Below are 17,604 nucleotides of genomic sequence, written 5' to 3'. Positions count from 1 at the left end.
CCGTCACCTATCGCGCTGGCGCTTAGGCTATTACGTACATAAAAACACACTTGCTTAGGGTTCAGCGTCTGGAATGTCTTTTCGCGTAAGTTAGGGAGTTGACCCAGGCCAAAGGCTGACTCTAGTAAGTTCCAATGAGTCATTGTTTTTTTTGTTTGAAATGTTACGAGACGCGCCTAAATATGTGGAAGATCGTCACGGGCAACTGGCTACTCGACGGCAGTGAGAAAATTGAGCTAAGGCATTCTCTAGGCGCTATCTATTTTTGCCTCAATACCGTCTTGAGATAACTATATTATCCCGCATGGGTTGTTGCATTTCAATAGTGAAATGTTTACCGTACGCTATTTGCATGTAATATATTGGTTACAGACGGTTTCTGGATGAAGTGTTTAGAACTAAAATGCTAAAGCGAATATGTAGCATACGAACATGAAGAAAACAGGTCCAGTTGACTAGCTTTACCAATATTTTTCTTATATAGCGTGCAGTTTGTGCACTATAAAAGGAAGTAAGACTATAGGCAAATTTTCTTACAGCTGATCTTTATACGAACTGGATTTACTAACGGCAACGGCGTTCGGTGGTGATTTCTGCGAATCGGGATGCAGTTACCAGTCAGTGTGGTAAGATCTTCAGCAACTGTAACTGAAAACCGTATTGGTTATTACAGGAAATATTCAAAATCATCATGAATTTTTTCGACGTTGCTCGGTCCCGGCGCGAATAATCAGTCAACCGGAGAACAAGATTGCCATAGTCGTCAGCCAATGTTATGTAGATATTTCAGATGGAGGTCAGCCTGTGCCCGAGAATATCCAGAAATTTCGCAATGGATTAAGAAGCGATAAGCCGAGACCTCGACAACACAGAGCTATATGCAGTTCGATAGGACTGTATACGTTGAATACGGGGGTTATCTTAGAAAACTGACTGCTTCCGATACTAATCTATTTTTCAACGAAGTCGAGTCAGCTCGTCTGATTACTAATTGTTGAGTTCAAATTAGACATGCACGTTTGTACATGTCGTTATTTTGCCCAGATAAGCGTCAATACGTTCTGACACTTGGGTCGATAATTCTTTCGAACCAAAACTGGTGTTGCGGTCGAAATTGTTGGTATTTCGTATGCTCACAATAACGCAGGGTAATGTGCGGTATATACCATACCATGGTTCGGCGGGTTCTATTGAACAAACGCATGCATGCCTAATAACACGCAATAATAATGTGGTATGTTTGTTTCATATCTTTTGCAGAGCCTATCTGTAATCTATATATCCGTAAGGTAATAATATGGCGTATCTGTGATAAAGCATTATTGTTCAAGAACGAACAGACAGCATGCACGCCGCATTGACGACACTGCTTTTTTCAATATCCATGCAATATGCTTATGGAGTTGGTAAGTATAGCCTACTCTGTGATAATCGAGATGTTTTATGGGCAATGTATATCCTAATATTGGTTCTGGCGTCAATTATGACACTGGTCTACAAATTTCGAAAAAACAATTTGCGCCAAAAATTTTAATGATTGACTTAGGCTAATTTATGGTTGCTGAATACGATTCTGTGCTCAGAATTTCTCCATCACCTCAGATTTTTTCCGTATGAATTTTTCTCATTTTCTTAAATTAATCAAATTTCGGCTTTCGTTAGTGACATCACGGTAAGCATACAACAGCAACAGATTAAACTTGTTATTGAAATCATCTATCATGATATATGGGTGGTTGTATAGTACAAAAGAGTGAGTTTTCGGTGAACTGAATCCGGTAATTCTCTATCTTCGTTCAATCAGAAGTTTTTTTCGACCCATAAAATCACACTGGTCTACAAATTTCAAAAAAAATTGCCCCGAAGATTTTCATGATTGACTTGGGCTAATTTTAGGTTGCTGAATCCGATTCTGTCGTCAGAATTTCTCTATCACGTGAGATTTTCTGGTATGTATTTTTCTAATTTTCATAAATTGATGGGATTTCGGCTTGCGTTAGTGGCTACGGTCAGCGTACAATAGCAACATATCAAATATTGTTATTGAGTTCATCTATAATGATGAAAGCTGGGTTGTTGTAAAACAGAATAACTGTGTTTTCGGGGAACTTCAATTTAATGATTCTCTATCTTCTTTCGATCAGGACCTCTTTTCGACCCATAAATTTATATGTAGCTGCAATTTTTTTTAGTCGGTAGCAGTAGTCATCTCTATATACCACTCTTCATTTAAAGATTGTGATTAGTAGCTCCGTACCTAATTTAGTTCCATGCGTTATCTATCTTTATACATCCATCCTGCTGACTGCTGAAATAATTTATCATCATTAATCTCTACATGTACTTATCGGGGTAATTCATCTTCTCCAGTTTCCATATATTGTCACATTTCATCGGTATCGAGGAAAGCTGTTTCTGAACGGATTTTATTTTGGTTTATTGCCATGATATAAAGGGCTTCTTTTGCATTGTCTATTTTAGACAACCAGATGAATAGAGACTGCTTACTAACAGCTCAACACGAAACTGAAGTGTGTGTTATTTCACAATAGAAATAAATATGCATCGGTTCTAAGTCAGTCGATTCCTCTCGGCATAGGACATTCTATGGCTCTCTGGACGCTGGCCGGTGCGAAACCCTAGTGGTCCAACCATAATACTTCAATCACTCTTACACCCAGGAAGAGTATGGCCTTTGGCCTTCATATTCCGAACTGGATCTGAAACCGCTTGACGGGGCAGTATCCCTTGCATAGCCATGGTGGCGAGGGCAATCTTGTGGCCGCAGACTCAAGCCCCTCAAAGCCTGGCTATGTAGACTCGTTGCACCAGTTTGTAAAAATAAAGAGAAACTGAAGCAAAACGAGATGGGTGTCTATGTGTACCACATAGACACCCTGGCAAACCCTACAGGGGGAGGTTGGCTGCGGTCCCTCCAGACCCTCAAGGATCATATCGCCGGCACCCGTCTATACCGTTATAGAGTTAGTGACACGTTAATATTTTTGCTTCATGTTTTTTGTTTTGTACATTTTTCCCCAACTTATTCTGTTATCCCGGTTGAAATAAATAAATATCTCTCTCCCTCTCTCTCTTTCTGTGCAACTAGTAAATCAACTAAGAATGTGGTAAAGATCTTAGCTTACAATGAATTTAGTATTGCACCCAGTTATCAACTTTGACATAAATGTATTCCAAACAAAGCAACCTATTTTATATAACGTTCAGGTGAGGTTGTGGGTCACAACACTAATCAGTATCATTCTTTGTGATACGCTGAAGAAATATTCTAAAGAGTCAATTTTGTAGCTGTCAAATATAAGTGTATTTAGTTGATCATTTTCGAATAAAATCTTCAAAGCTTCTTTAATGTACAAAGGGCTCTCACTCTCAAAGGTGGTACAGAGCCTCTCTCTTCGATATCGACACGATGTGCGCAGTGCCTGCAGGATGCAATACATAGTTCGAAACATTATGTGTAAAATAACCGGAGCTAGCGTGATGGAAGTGTTTTAAGGGGGAATCACTGATTCCGAATCAGCGATCTAAACGTACGCGCAATTCATTTTACATCACACCTGGGCAAAGTGCGGCCCGCGAAAACATTTGAAGAGGGGTGCAAAGCCGCAGTTGAATCAAAATTATTTTCGCGCTGCGCCCGATTTACCACGTGATTATGTTATTATAGTTATAGCTCTGTGTATTGTCCGACTTTGATATTTCAGAATTTTCTCATCATTACCCAGGTAGCAAGGAGGGGCTGGGAGGTAACAAGCTAGGATGAAACGTGGTAACAGAGTGGGGTGGGTTTAGAGTGCCCTCCGTCACAGTTCCTTTCGAAGTTGATCTTTTTTGAGGCCGCGGCCCTTTCTAGTTCTTTCCATTCCTTGCGAGTGCTTTCTTTCATCCGGTCATTTTCTGAGCTTTTTTGTCGCCGTAAAAACGGCGATGGCGGCGGAAGAGAAGCCCAGACAAACCTCCGACGGGAATCGAATCGGAGCCGCCCGATTCGTACGCGCTTGTCGTCACAACTACCCCGAATTCAATTCATATGGAGAGAGGAATAATCTGGTGATGGAATTCATGTTGCAAATGTCCCAGCGACCATCATCGCAAATGAATAAATCGGAAACCGATTATAATATGACTTTGCTATACAGATCAACAAACCTTGCTGTAGGAAAATATAAAAGAAGCATCGTGAGAAGCATCCTGAGTCAAAAAAAGTAGATACAGATAAGGGATAAAGGTAATGGGATCTACGCTATAAAATTATATCGCACGCTGTGAGGAATTGAGTACTCTAGCAAAGGAAATTTAAGTTCACTTCAGTGTGACGATCGGTCAATTTTAAATAGTTCAAATCACCATGACGAAGTAAAGCTAGTAGGGGTGTTAAAGTTCGATGTTCGAGGAACCAACAGGGATCGCATAATAGCTAGAAAACTTTACTACATACGGAACCACCTTATTATTCGATTAAATAAACCAAATAACATTGATGGAAAATAAGGTTGGTTCCTGTGTGGGTAATATGTGGGAAATCTAAGCTCCTCTATATGTGGATTTCTCATGTTTCAAGATGATTTGATTACAAAAACTCAACAGGTAAAACTCCCCTGAGTTCAAATTGATAGGTACAATGAGAAGATAGACTTATTGCAATCTACCTGGGATTAGTATGGTATAACCACGCATCTTTATGGATAGAAATCCCGCTTGGTTTCGATGTGGGTCACATGTTACTAACCCATTTCATTTTTCCACCCCACCTAAGCACTTAAATTCCACTTGGATACCAAGTGGGCGTGCTAGCTGGGTAGCAATAATCTTACATGACATCAAACTATCCGTTGAGATTGCCAGAATTACCGTTGCTCTTTTCAATATTTTGTGATATCATGATAGAGGGGTCGAAATTTTTGCTGTCATAAAGGAAAGAGTGCCTAAAAAACTTTGAGAAACACTGTTCTAGTGTCTTAATAGGCGAACGAGAATAGCAGTTTAAATATAGTTAAAAATGTAACATGTTTAACAATGTTTCGAATCATGACGACAAATAGATAATTTTTTAATCACCGCCACTTTCTCATTACCTAACATCAACACATTCACTGAGCAGCATTAATAACAATGTAATTAAGTAATCTAATTAAAATACGCTGGAAAGTAAAGCTAAAATTTTCACTCGGCCCGCTAACGTATTTTCTACTTCTCATTTACCCGCGGAGAAAATAATTGCCCACCCCAGTTTTACATGAATTATAACAAATCACTGCTTTCGTGGAATAATGTTGCAAGCATTGTGTGCGTCATTTGACAAATTTGACGGATTTTCGCGAATGTTATTTTGCAATGAGAAGTCAGGAATATATAGAACTATTGTTCTACTATATGATCATATGTCCCTACTACATCATCTGCTGAGATGGCATTGTTCTTCAGTGCCGCTCATAATGCCCCCTGAGCTAAGCGACCCCATATCGCCGCCTTCAAAATTCAAATCACCGCTTGGAAGGCGCAGAAGCCCAAGTTAGAAACACTGATGTAGGGCCATATGAGAATAAGATGAGTAGGCTACAATACAATTCGGCCATTATGAATAATCCTTCTCGTATGTCCAGTTGAACATGTTTATGCCTATCGTCTACTATCCTCTCAATACAGATATCGTTGCGAATATTTAATTGCTTTTGACCTGCGAACTCACATTTAGTATCTCTGTTCGTCTCATTTGGTGATTTGGTCATTGATTGTTTGGGTTGTAGGTTAGGACAGTGGTTCTCACCCGGGGGTCGGCCAAACCACTAAATTTGCAGATTGGTCGATAACCTAATTTGTATTTATTTGAATTAGGTGAATCACGAGGTATAGTTTAGCTTCGTAACTGCTAAAACTTCAGTACTCACATAACTGAATGACCTTCTGGGGTGGAATATCCTAACTGTGCAAACTTAGGCCTATTTCTATTGTCAAATTGCCAATAGCCTACTGATATAAACATATTGCTGTTTAGAGGTGTTACGTTGGTGTTTGCGAAAAAAAGTTGCAATCCATTTTCCCTTGTGTTCCACCATTCCAGAATAACTTCAAGATGAGCTGCTAGATAGAAATGACCAGGCTGGACTTTATATGTACCGTACATATGCCATTAAAAAAATTGGTGCCTTATGTTGCGATCATTCTTAGAACTGTCGTTGAAAGCATTACGCGTTATTTTTGCATTCGCCACTACCTATTTATGAGGAAATGAATTTTCGGCACTCGTTCACATCCAATCGAAGACGACGATTTTCAAGACACGATCACGTATTTCAAGAAATGCGGCTATATAATAATATGCTAAATTTGAAATAAAACTTTAGGGGGTCCACGGGGTCCGTGACGGTCCAAAAGGGGTCCACGAAGACAAAATGGTTGAGAACCTCTCGTTTGGGACGTAGTGCCTAAATGCGTTCGTGTGTTCGTTAACCGTTGCTGTTAATATACCTGTCTTTTCTCATTCGAGTGTTTGACGTCGTTGAGGTCGGATGCTCTCCTTTGGCTGTGGAGCGAACGACATTTGTAGTCAACATCGGAGCTACTTCTTCTTGTAGCTCAGGTGTAGTCGCTTTGAAGTTATATCTAGTAATATATATTGCAACCACTATATAGGCTACATTCAGTTAGTGTTACTAACATTTAGATGCCTAGCGCCGGCGTCGCTCACAAGCGTACCGCGAGCGATGAATTAATTGGTCCCGCTTCTAAAGGTATCGCCGGTTATGATATGGCTGCCGGGAGTAACCTCACTGCGGTCATTAAAGGTTTAACGAAGCCATTGTGACATTACAGCCCTATCGCGATCAACAAAGCGTTGCATCGTGTTCTCGGGGGGTCTTACGAGGAAATGAAGGTCTTGCCGTCGGGAGATCTATTCGTTAAATGTCATAATTCGGGACAGCTAGCAAATCTGCTCGCGTGCGTAGATCTAGGAGAGGCAGGTAGGAAGATTGAGGTGCGGTGCAAGCTATATCAAATGAGGAGTCCAGAGGTTCGTGGCGTAATAACTGATGTCCCACTTGATATGACTGATGACGAACTGAAAAGCGGGTTAGAAAACCAGCACTTTATTATTGCGAAACGTTTCACCTACCGCACTGATGGTAAAGTATGTCCGAGTCGCTCGGTATTATTAGATTTTGGTTCTACCATACTGCCTTCGGTTGTGACGATTGGCTTCCTAAGGTTTTGGACACGTATATATAATCCGCCACCTATGCGGTGCTTCAATTGCAGCCGCTACGGACATAAAGCTAAGCACTGCCGAAGCGCGCAACGCTGCACAAGATGTGGAATGAGGCATAAACATGATCAATGCAAAAACGAACCATATTGCGTGAATTGCGGTTCACCGCACTCTGCCGGGTACGCGGGCTGTACTAGATAGCCTACAAGCAAGAGGCCTAGATAGCCTACAAGCAAGAGGCCAGAATAACCTCGATTATGGCGCACAACAAAATAAACTATTGGGAAGCCAGAAAAACCTTACAAAATCAATCCCAAGCACCTAACTTGACGTCAGAAACTGATTTTCCTACGCTGACTCGACCTGCACGAAACTACACCAACGCTACAGACATAGCACCTACATTTCCGTCACCATATCCAGGTACGAGTGTCACCATTCCGTCCGCGCCATCCCTCACACCGGATGGAAATATCACAATACCGTTGAACAATTTCTTCACCTTCATAGCCGATGTCATCACGAATACTCTTGCTTCCATCTCTGATGGTGGGAAGCCGCAAATTCATTCGATCATAGCCAAATCTGCTGAAAACACACTGGGAATAAATATAAACGCTCCTTCCGCCATTGAGCACCGCGATGAGGTCCTGGATCTTTCGCCGAATCGTCCAAGCAATGAAATGGACACCACCAATTCTCTTCAGGAAGACGAGACTAGCTCCAACAAATACTCGAGTACTCTGAACTCAGCAGGCGATGAACGACCAGATGATTCTCGCCTACAACATCGTCAACCTCGCCAGGATATACTCCTGCAAGGCCAAAGACAAACTCCACAAAGCAACTCCCAACCCAAATCCTATTCACTCTGATTCAATGGAACTGCAGAGAGATATATAAAAAAATAGACGAATTTAAACACTATATTGCAAATTTACCAACGCAACCTGATATAATAGCTTTACAAGAGACTCATCTGATTCCTAAGTATTCCCCGAGAATACCCAATTACTCTTTGTTGAGGAAAGATCGCAACATCCATGGTGGTGGTGTTTGTATTTTCATTAAAAACGGGCGACGATATTTGGAAATGAATATTGAAAATATCCATCCAATTGAGGCTCAAGCGATAATCATCGACGGTATTATGATATGCAATGTGTATATCCCCCCTAACAAGAAAATCACTCGCTCTCTCATTCAGCGCTGCTTTTCTGCCGAGCGATGTGGTTCGCGGTGTATCCTCTTGGGCGACTTCAATGCACACCACCCCCTTTGGGCAAGCTCATCCATGAAAGAATGCGGTAGGCATCTCCCTTACTTACTGGAGGAATCCGAGCTTGTTGTTGCTAACACGACATCCCCGACGCACCTGGACATGTCTCGCCCTAACCCAGGCAGGTGCAATATCTCTGCTTGACCTGACAATAACTTCAAAGGACCTGACACACAAAATATCAACATCAGTAACCGACACACTCCTTGGAAGTGACCACTTCGTTGTTATAGGCGTCCTTGATGTCATGTTAACTGCTCCGCAAAGGCACCACAGTTCATGGGCTTTACGGAGAGCAAACTGGAAAAAATTCAAACAGTTGTCTCAGATTCACTTTAGAAATTTTTCCCAGGCCAATGAACGAATTAGGCTACTATCCATTCAGCCTCAGAAGCCATTATAAAAGCGGCAGAGGAGAGCATTCCAATAACGAAACCGTTTACGAAAAACGGCGTGCCATGGTGGACTGACGAGTGCTCCAGGGCAATCCGTCTCAAACGAGCGTCATTCCTGAAAATGAAACGCTCTTTCTGTCAACGGGACATAATCCAGTTCCGGCGCAGTCGCGCCTTTGCACGAAAAACTGTGTTGAGGGCAAAGCGTTCGCATTGGCAAACATTCTGTAGTGGACTTTCGAACACTTCAAAATTATCTAATGTCTGGAGAGTTATACGGTCAATGTCTGGTTCCAAAACTTGGAGTGACATCCAATCCGTGACATCGGCCCGAGGAACGCTAACAGACGACTTCAAAATAGCCAATGAGCTGGCAACATGCTTTGCGTCGGTCAGCAGTAATGGCAATCTCGACACCAATCACTTGCTAAAGAGAGCAACTCTCCGATCCGAATTATCTAGAGAGACTGCAACATCAAGCGCACCAAATCAAGGTATCAATGCTCCATTCAGCATAAACGAACTACAGGCAGTACTGAAACCCAGGACAAATACCGCACCTGGAATCGATAAGATTTGCATGGCAATGGTGTCCAACCTAAATACAAACTGTAAGACGATGCTACTGGACGCATCCAACGACTCTTGGACAAGTGGCATCTGTCCAGAGCCATGGAAACATTCGATTGTTGTCCCTATCCTAAAGCGCGGAAAACCCCAAGACATCGCATCATCTTACCGACCAATTTCTCTCCAATTTCTCTCACCAGCAATTTGTGTAAGATCATGGAAAGGATGATTCTAAATAGATTAAACTGGTGGTTAAATAACAACAATATTCTACACCCAAACCAAAGTGGTTTCCGACCTGGCAGATCAACCACCGACTGCATTGCGTTACTGCATGATGACATATATAAATCGCTCTGGAGCAAAATATCTGTTGTAGCAATATTTATAGACTATGAAAAGGCCTACGACTTGGTCTGGCGCGACGCCTTAATTTATAAGCTCCGAAACATCGGGCTCGAGGGCAACATCGTCAATTGGATTCGGTCTTTTCTTACTGACCGCACCTTTCAAGTGAGAATCGGTACTACGATGTCAAACACATTCGAACTCGAAAACGGTATACCTCAAGGAAGCGTGTTAAGTCCGGTTTTGTTTTCGCTCATGATAAATGATCTCCCTCGAAACGTCACATCTAGTATGAATTTGTACGCCGACGACATGTGTATCTGGGAATCGGGCCTAATCATTGCTGAAATCCTTCAGAAAATTCAATCTTCGCTGGACCAGATTTCCTCGTGGTGTGAACAATGGGGTTTCAAAATAAATTCCGAGAAATCAGCAGCTGTATTATTTACGCGACGCAGAAAAATCCCAAGTATCGATCTTGTATTCAACGGCTCACCCATACCTGTACAAAAGGAATACAGGTATCTTGGCATTATATTCGATTCCAAACTAAATTACAGGTCTCATTCAAAGATGGTTGTCGGCAAATGCACCAAGAGACTGAATCTCCTCCGCGCCTTGGCAAGTACCTCGTGGGGAGCATCGAAAGATTGCCTCCTGACCCAGTATAGATCTCTCATACGATCTGTAATCGAATATGGGTACGAATCATACCTTTTTTCACCCAGATACAATCTCAATGCTATTCAAGGAATTCAGAATGCTGCGTTACGAATTTGCTGCGGTGCGATGCGTAGTACTCCAACGTATGCTCTACAGCACTTCTGCGGAGAACCGCCTATAGAACTCAGACATCTGCAGTCGTGCCTGAATTTGAGATGTACCATTTTGTCCAATGATGACCACCCTGGTCAGCAAATCATCAACCACAGCTGGCATGAAATTTTTCCCGATTTCCATCGTTTCAATACCTTTAACATGCTGACAAGTGGGATACTGCCTGCAGAACCGGCTATTCAGCGATCGAAACAACTTTCCATCCCCCCATGATGTGAAACACACCCCTTTGCTGTTGACTTCGCTCCGTGGTTGTACCTTCAATAGGTCATCATACGGCAATTTCGCAGGTGTGCAGTCGTCACATATCGTACATCTATCAGGGGTTTATCAAAATATTCACTGATGGCTCAAAAAATACTCGCCACTCTGGTGCTGGGTTTTATGTTCACGACTACAATTTCTTATTTAGTATAGGCCTTGATTGTCTACTCTCCGTTTTTTCTACAGAGCTAATCGCGAACTACAAAAGTCTCACTTGGGCGTACCAAACCTGTCATCCTCCATGTAAGATAGCAGTCTTCACCGATAGCCTGATTGCATTGCAGGCCATCGAAAATAGAAGCCTCGGCAACAATATGGTCACTAATATTATCAGTGGCGGCTCGTGACAATATCGGGTGGTGGGGCAAGGGCTGCAAGCGACTTTTTATCAAGATGACGTCACAAAGGCGTTTTCCAACGTAAACAAGTAACTTAATGATGGTACGGTAACATGAATTTCCCGGCAACAGTGATTTTAACGTATGTGCCACGAGAGTTCCGCCGGTGAGCTGTGACTTGAAGTGTGGTAACTGCGTAAACGGCGTACGGAACAAAGATTCAACACGGTTCATGTTCGCACTAGACCTGACTAATTATCTGCAGAAATGAAAATGACTATTGACTATTCCTCGAGAGACAGCGTAAGCCTAATTGGAAAGGTCAACGAGTTCGGACAGATACGCAATTGTTATCTCATAGATTGGGCTTGTCATATTGAATCCAAAACATAATTCTGAAGAACTAAGAATAGCAGCCTCGGAAATTCGGTCTCGGTACAGCAAAGGAGATTTTGGCCTTGAAACTGGAGACTGTAACACGACACATACGGCTTTATTACTGTCTAAGTGTCTATAGGTATGCTGCGAAATCGCCTTTGGAAACTATATTACCGAATAAATACGTGGATGAAAGCCTTAAACTTAGTACACTGTTACATGACATCATCGAGAAGTGGCCTCATGGCCCTTTTCGGTATGGTACACTGTCAAAATTAATGCGAACAGACCAACACCGAAAGAGGAATAGGCTGATCAAGTGATCAGCTGTTAGCCGCCATCGAAAACGAAATAGCTATCGCGCTTGACAGGGGTTGTAAGCAAATGGCTTGAAGGCCACAATTTCACGGTGAAATTGACATTGGAGAATATAGTATCAAAGTAAATATTTGAATGCAAACTGAGAATGATATCATCATCTCAGTTAACGTTACCGCAGATACACCGGCTTTTGCGAGAAATCCGCAATGCGTCGTAAGCTAAAGTGTCAGATCGGAGCACATCTCTACCATACTCGACCTTGAAATCGAAATTACTGTCCTAATCATTGAGTGTCAACCTTGAGACTTGGCACAGCGTTCGATACTAAAATCAAGACATAACGTGCAAAAGCTTATGACGGATCTAGGTAAGGAGCATCGTTAAAATCAATAGAGACCAATACCGGCTTTGCGTATAATCTGTTAGCGATAAATGACGAGTCAGCTTTCACTCGAATTAGGAAACGAAATTACCACTAACACAGTTCTGTGACAAACTTAAAACTTGGTACAGCGTTCGATACTAACATTAAGACTTACCGTGCCAAATGTCATAACCGATCTCAGTATTGAACATCGTGAAAATCAATGGATACCAATACCGGCTTTTGAGTAAAATCTGTTTGCGAGACATGACGGATCAGCACACACTCAACTTCGGAAACGGAATTACTACCCTAAACTTAAAGTAGAAACCCTGAAACTTGGGGCAGTGTTAAATACCACCATCACGACATGACATACCAAGTTTCATTAGTTTTCATGGTGTGAAACACCATCAAAATCGACCTATACCAGCAAAGGTCGACTAAACGCATATGACGGTAACCGAGTTCAGCTATAGATACGATTGTTACATCACACCTTAGGGGCACAGAGCTATTGAGCCCCGGTTGCTCGGCAATTTTAGGAATAGGAGAGAATAAATCACCGTTTCTTTATTGTGCGCGGCTTTGAGAGAATAGACAGTGAAAGCTTGTTATGAGCGCTACCGGGGCATGCCCCGGCTAGGCATTCGCAAAGCGAAAACACAGGAGAGAATTCGATTTTCGCAGAGAATGCGATATATATATAAGAAGAATACCATTTTCGCTGTGATTTCGGTATATATAGATTGGTGTGCGTCTATAAATGGTAAAGAATTGTTATTGAACAGAATTTTAGGTGGGGCAATGCCCCAGTTGCCCTATAGGACGAGCCGCCACTGAATATTATTACTATCTGCGGAGATTTATCTCAAAGAAACATCTCGTCCCACCTAGTCTGGATACCAGGGCATCACGATGTCGGATACAACGAGCGGGCGCACAAATTGGCCAGGCATGCTGCAAGTTCCCCCGACGTCGAGATCATATCCACCCCTTTGTCGCTGAAGGAAGCCAAAGTTCGCGTCTCTAAACACTGTCGTGAGAAATGGATTGGCAAGTTCAGGGAGCATACGGACGATTCCCAATTCAAGCGTATTTTCTCGCAGCACAACGGAATCCCGGTTTTCCCGCTATCGTCACGAATCCAATCGTCAGTCCTCATACGTCTACAGCAGTGGTTCCCAACCTGTGGTACGCGAAGGTCTTCCAGGTGGTACGCGAGTAGATTCTGTTTTTTCGACCGAAGGGAGGTATTATTTCAGGTGGGGTTGAACACAAAGATTGTTCTCCGATAAACTTCAGGCTTACCACGGCCTCCTCGTACTCGACTATAGCTTAGCACGCTATTCCCCAGCTGCCAATTTTCCCTTCTACGTGGGAGTGCGAGCAAGGATTTTCATCCTTTCATCCCTAATGTCTATCAAGTCGAAGAAACGAAACCGACTTGTTGCTGCCATGCGACTTTCGATGCACTGTGAGCAAACATATGCCTCGCATCGACCAGCTAGTCAGTGGTTCTCAAACTGTGGGTACCCCTCCGCCCTTGATGCGCGTGAAAGCATCTGAAGGGGGCGAGAAGCTGCAGCCAACTGAATTTTTTTTCGCGCTCCACGCCATTTATCTCCGTTCCATTGTTTTTGCTTTGTGTATAGTCCTAACTGCATATTTTAGAATCCTCTAATCAACTGTCATAACCTTCCATGCCATCAAATTATTCGCTGGGATTGCTAGCATTCTCGTTGCATTCTGTGATATGACGATTAGGGTGCGCGAAACTTTTCACTATCATAACAGGGAGCGTGTTTAAAAAAGTTTGAGATCCGCTGAGCTAGTGGAAAATAAACAACTGCAGCCATCGCAATAAATAAATTGAAGTTTGTTGTTTGCTGGTATTTAAATATGCTGTTCTTCTTGTTACCGGGTGTGTAATAACGATTGCATGCATCCCATCAACCCAGGCTGAGAATGCCTAGTTCAATAGCATTTGCTATTACGCTTCGCATAGATCAAATACGTGATTATGACGTCATAAATAACGAAAAATTTCTTGACCGACGTCGGCGCGCGCAATGTTCTCTCTAATTTGTGACGAGTCTGCGCACACTCACCAACTGACCAACTCACTGCGCAGACCCTTGGAAAACCGTGCGTAACGACTTGAAAAAGGTCATCACTTCAGATTTGTTGTGCGCAAGTTATATTTTCTGTGCGCAAAGACCGTGAAAGCGCTGCGCATTTGCGCACGTGCGCAGCTTAGAGGGAACATTGGGCGCGCGTAACTTAAGTAGGTGGTACGCCAGCACTGCATAAAACCTCGAAATGGTACGTGGGTGAAAAAAGGTTGGGAAACACTGGTCTACAGACATGGCATTCCCGACTTGCCAACCACCTGCTTCGAATTGGAAGCCACGAAGACGGGCTATGTCGTACTTGCCAGCGGCCAGAAACTGTGGAACATTTCCTCATCGATTGCCCAAAATATTCATGCGAACGGGAGTACCTGGAAGGCGTAGCTCGGGAACACGGCGTGCCTTTCTTCATAGATAACATACTGACCCATCCCGCCACGATTTCCTCCGCAATAGAATTTGTTTTGTTGTCCAGAAGAGAGATTTAATGAAATAATGCATATATAACTAATTGACCTGGTGCACAAGGCCATTGCCGCCGAGCACCAAAATTCCATACCAACAACAACAACCTGTCTTTTCTACGCTGGATCCTACTTGCAGATGTTAAAAAAGATTATCTGATTCCTTGTAATAAATATAGTTCGATTGAAGATATATATCTCAAACCTTGACCGATCAGGTCATCAGATTTTTGGAGCTGTCGTTACAAGTAACGGACAAAAAACAGTCCGGTCATGATTTACATCAGTAGTCGTTGGTTTTTAATGCTTCGATGTGTTGTAAATAATCATTAATTTTTTGGCGATTATTAAATTTCAAATCTTTGTCCGATGAACATGTACATAGGCTACTCCTCGCCAAGCAGCAATGTTCAAACTGCATTTAAGTAAGAAAAACGAGACACCTATGAGTACGTTACTATTTGAAACGACGCTGAGTGGTGAATATTATCCTCCTCTTGTGAGGTATTGGTGTCCGACTTGACGGCATGACGGTTGTTCCTTCTATCATACTACTTCATCGAATGTATATTTACTAATTGTAGAATTCGCTAAGCAATGATGGACGAACAAAACTAATACACATGACGTCATAATGAGATGTTGAGTTTGAAAATCAGACGTTCCTGCAATCAATAAACTGATGTAATATCGCACTATTCGTTGTTCAAGAATTTTAAAATATTTTGCAAATCTGAGGAGAGGACACTTTTTCAAAATTTACGGACTTAAAATACTGGAATGAAATAGGCCTACGACAAAATGGTAAATTTTTCTCGACTCTGTGGTTGGTTGACTAAACAAAAAGGTCAACTTACCGGCTCAGCTCCCGAAATAGTCGCCGGGATGTTGCTCAAATAATGATTTTCTGTACTCGGTCGACTTTTACCCTATATTTAACCAGAATTCCCCTAAAAAAGAGGACAAATGCTCTCACGCGCCACTAGGGTGGGCGTGCCCCTAAGGTTGAGAACCACTGCTTTGAACCGTGAAATATTTACTCAATCCCGATAACTTTCCGAAGTCGCCGAGTTCGTAATTTTGTGCGGCATGTATATATATATATATAAATAGTGTTCGAATATTTGGTATGAAGATATTTTTAGATTATATTTATCCTTTGCGTTTGACCTACTTTTATCCGTGTCCCACCAGTTCACTAACAGTGGTAGGTGAAACTCCGAAGTCACAATTATTGAATATATTATTCCAAAAGGGCTTCTAAAAATTCTTGAATTTTTATTTCAGATCAGATGGCAGCTCCTATAATATCGAATGTACGATCTACATCTTTCGATATCTCGTTCGATTCGGTAGCTGACGCCACGGAGTACAAGGTCACCGTCATGAAACGACATTCATCTGGTTCATACGTGTATAGGAATATCACAAGTGGAGATACAGTATGATGAGTCAAATGTTCAAAATGCCACGGTATCAGACGCCACTATTCCGATCGTGTTTTTAGATCACAAATCTATCTTCGAACATAATCTATGACGTCATCATCAAAGCACAGGACGGCAGCGGTGATGTTTCACCCGACAGTACTGCGACGACCGTTTTTACCTGTGAGTTTCTTGTGGAGTTATTATCGTTTCTTGTGCTTCCCTGATGCCTTGTTACTGACTTTTGCAAATCGAGTGTGATGCGACTGTTGATTGACGATGAGAATGGATTAAGAAAATAATAATTGTATAGTTAATTATGCGTATAGTCCTGATGTGGTCCGATGCATTTTGGAATTTAATCATTCTATCGCAATAATATTGATTGGATTATTCCGATTTGATTGTGGAAATGTCACTGTACCATATTTATCTGTCCGTAAATTACTTTTTTTTTATAGTCCAAGGTCGCAATTTTCCTCTAGTAACTTATTCGTTGAAATTCCATTCGTGCATATCTATTCGCTTGGAATTAAAATGAATTTGCCCCCGTTTAGTGCCGGGACCTCCGATTCTTCATTTATCCACGCCGCTACAGGACTCAGTCTTCGTATTTTTTAAATCGGCGCGCAATTCCAGAGTTTCGCAGTGGCAGATTCGTTTCTGCGATGAGCCGCATCCCAGCAACGGCAGCTTTATCAACACGACGGAAAACCAGTATTTTGCTCACGTGTGAGTTCTTCTAGAAACTTGAAAACTGGCAAGTGTCAGCTTAAAAATACGTGTGGGTGATTCAATAACATACTCGTTTTGAAATCAATATTTTTCTAACATTGCTGTAGCACTGGATTTTATGATGTTGTAAACCAGCGGTTCTCAACCTTTCCGACCGCGCGGACAGGTAAAACTTCAAAACAAACGATGCGGATCGGTGAACTTTTATAAACCAAAATTGACTCTAGATTTACGACAAATGCCCGCAACTTTAATGTAATATTAGTAACTTCATTTAATGGTATATTTCTGATACGAGATTTACATGTGGTTCTCTTGAAGTTTATGCAAGGCGAAGCTCGCTGATTGTGATTGTTCGGCATCATTGAAAGAAATGCGAGTTTGCTATTTTCATTTGACTTTCGCCTCGTTTAATTGCACTGTCGGAATTTTTCGATGTTTGTTTGTTTTCGTAGCTTTCGCATATAACTTGTCCGAAACGAGCTGTATGTTACTTTGAAACGATTTCTTGTAGCACCTGCATC

At 42.0% G+C, this 17,604-nt stretch overlaps 1 protein-coding gene across 1 annotated transcript in view; it reads left to right on the top strand.

Annotated features, from left to right (window-relative positions):
• Positions 1–1,246: 1,246 nt before the first annotated feature.
• LOC145447139 (uncharacterized) overlaps positions 1,247–17,604 on the top strand; it is a 219,047-nt gene continuing 202,689 nt past the window's right edge. Inside the window, exons 1-4 of the mRNA XM_080325560.1 lie at positions 1,247–1,406; positions 16,206–16,360; positions 16,426–16,528; positions 16,903–17,077. Of these exons, the coding sequence (XP_080181686.1) occupies positions 1,346–1,406; positions 16,206–16,360; positions 16,426–16,528; positions 16,903–17,077 (494 nt within the window). The 5' untranslated portion in view covers positions 1,247–1,345. The remainder of the gene's footprint in view (positions 1,407–16,205; positions 16,361–16,425; positions 16,529–16,902; positions 17,078–17,604) is intronic.

The sequence above is a fragment of the Botryllus schlosseri genome, chromosome 9 (assembly GCF_051294905.1).
Source record: "Botryllus schlosseri isolate E-star chromosome 9, Bs_hap1, whole genome shotgun sequence".
NCBI classification, from domain to species: domain Eukaryota; kingdom Metazoa; phylum Chordata; class Ascidiacea; order Stolidobranchia; family Styelidae; genus Botryllus; species Botryllus schlosseri.
This window is presented reverse-complemented; position numbering and strand designations above follow the sequence as displayed.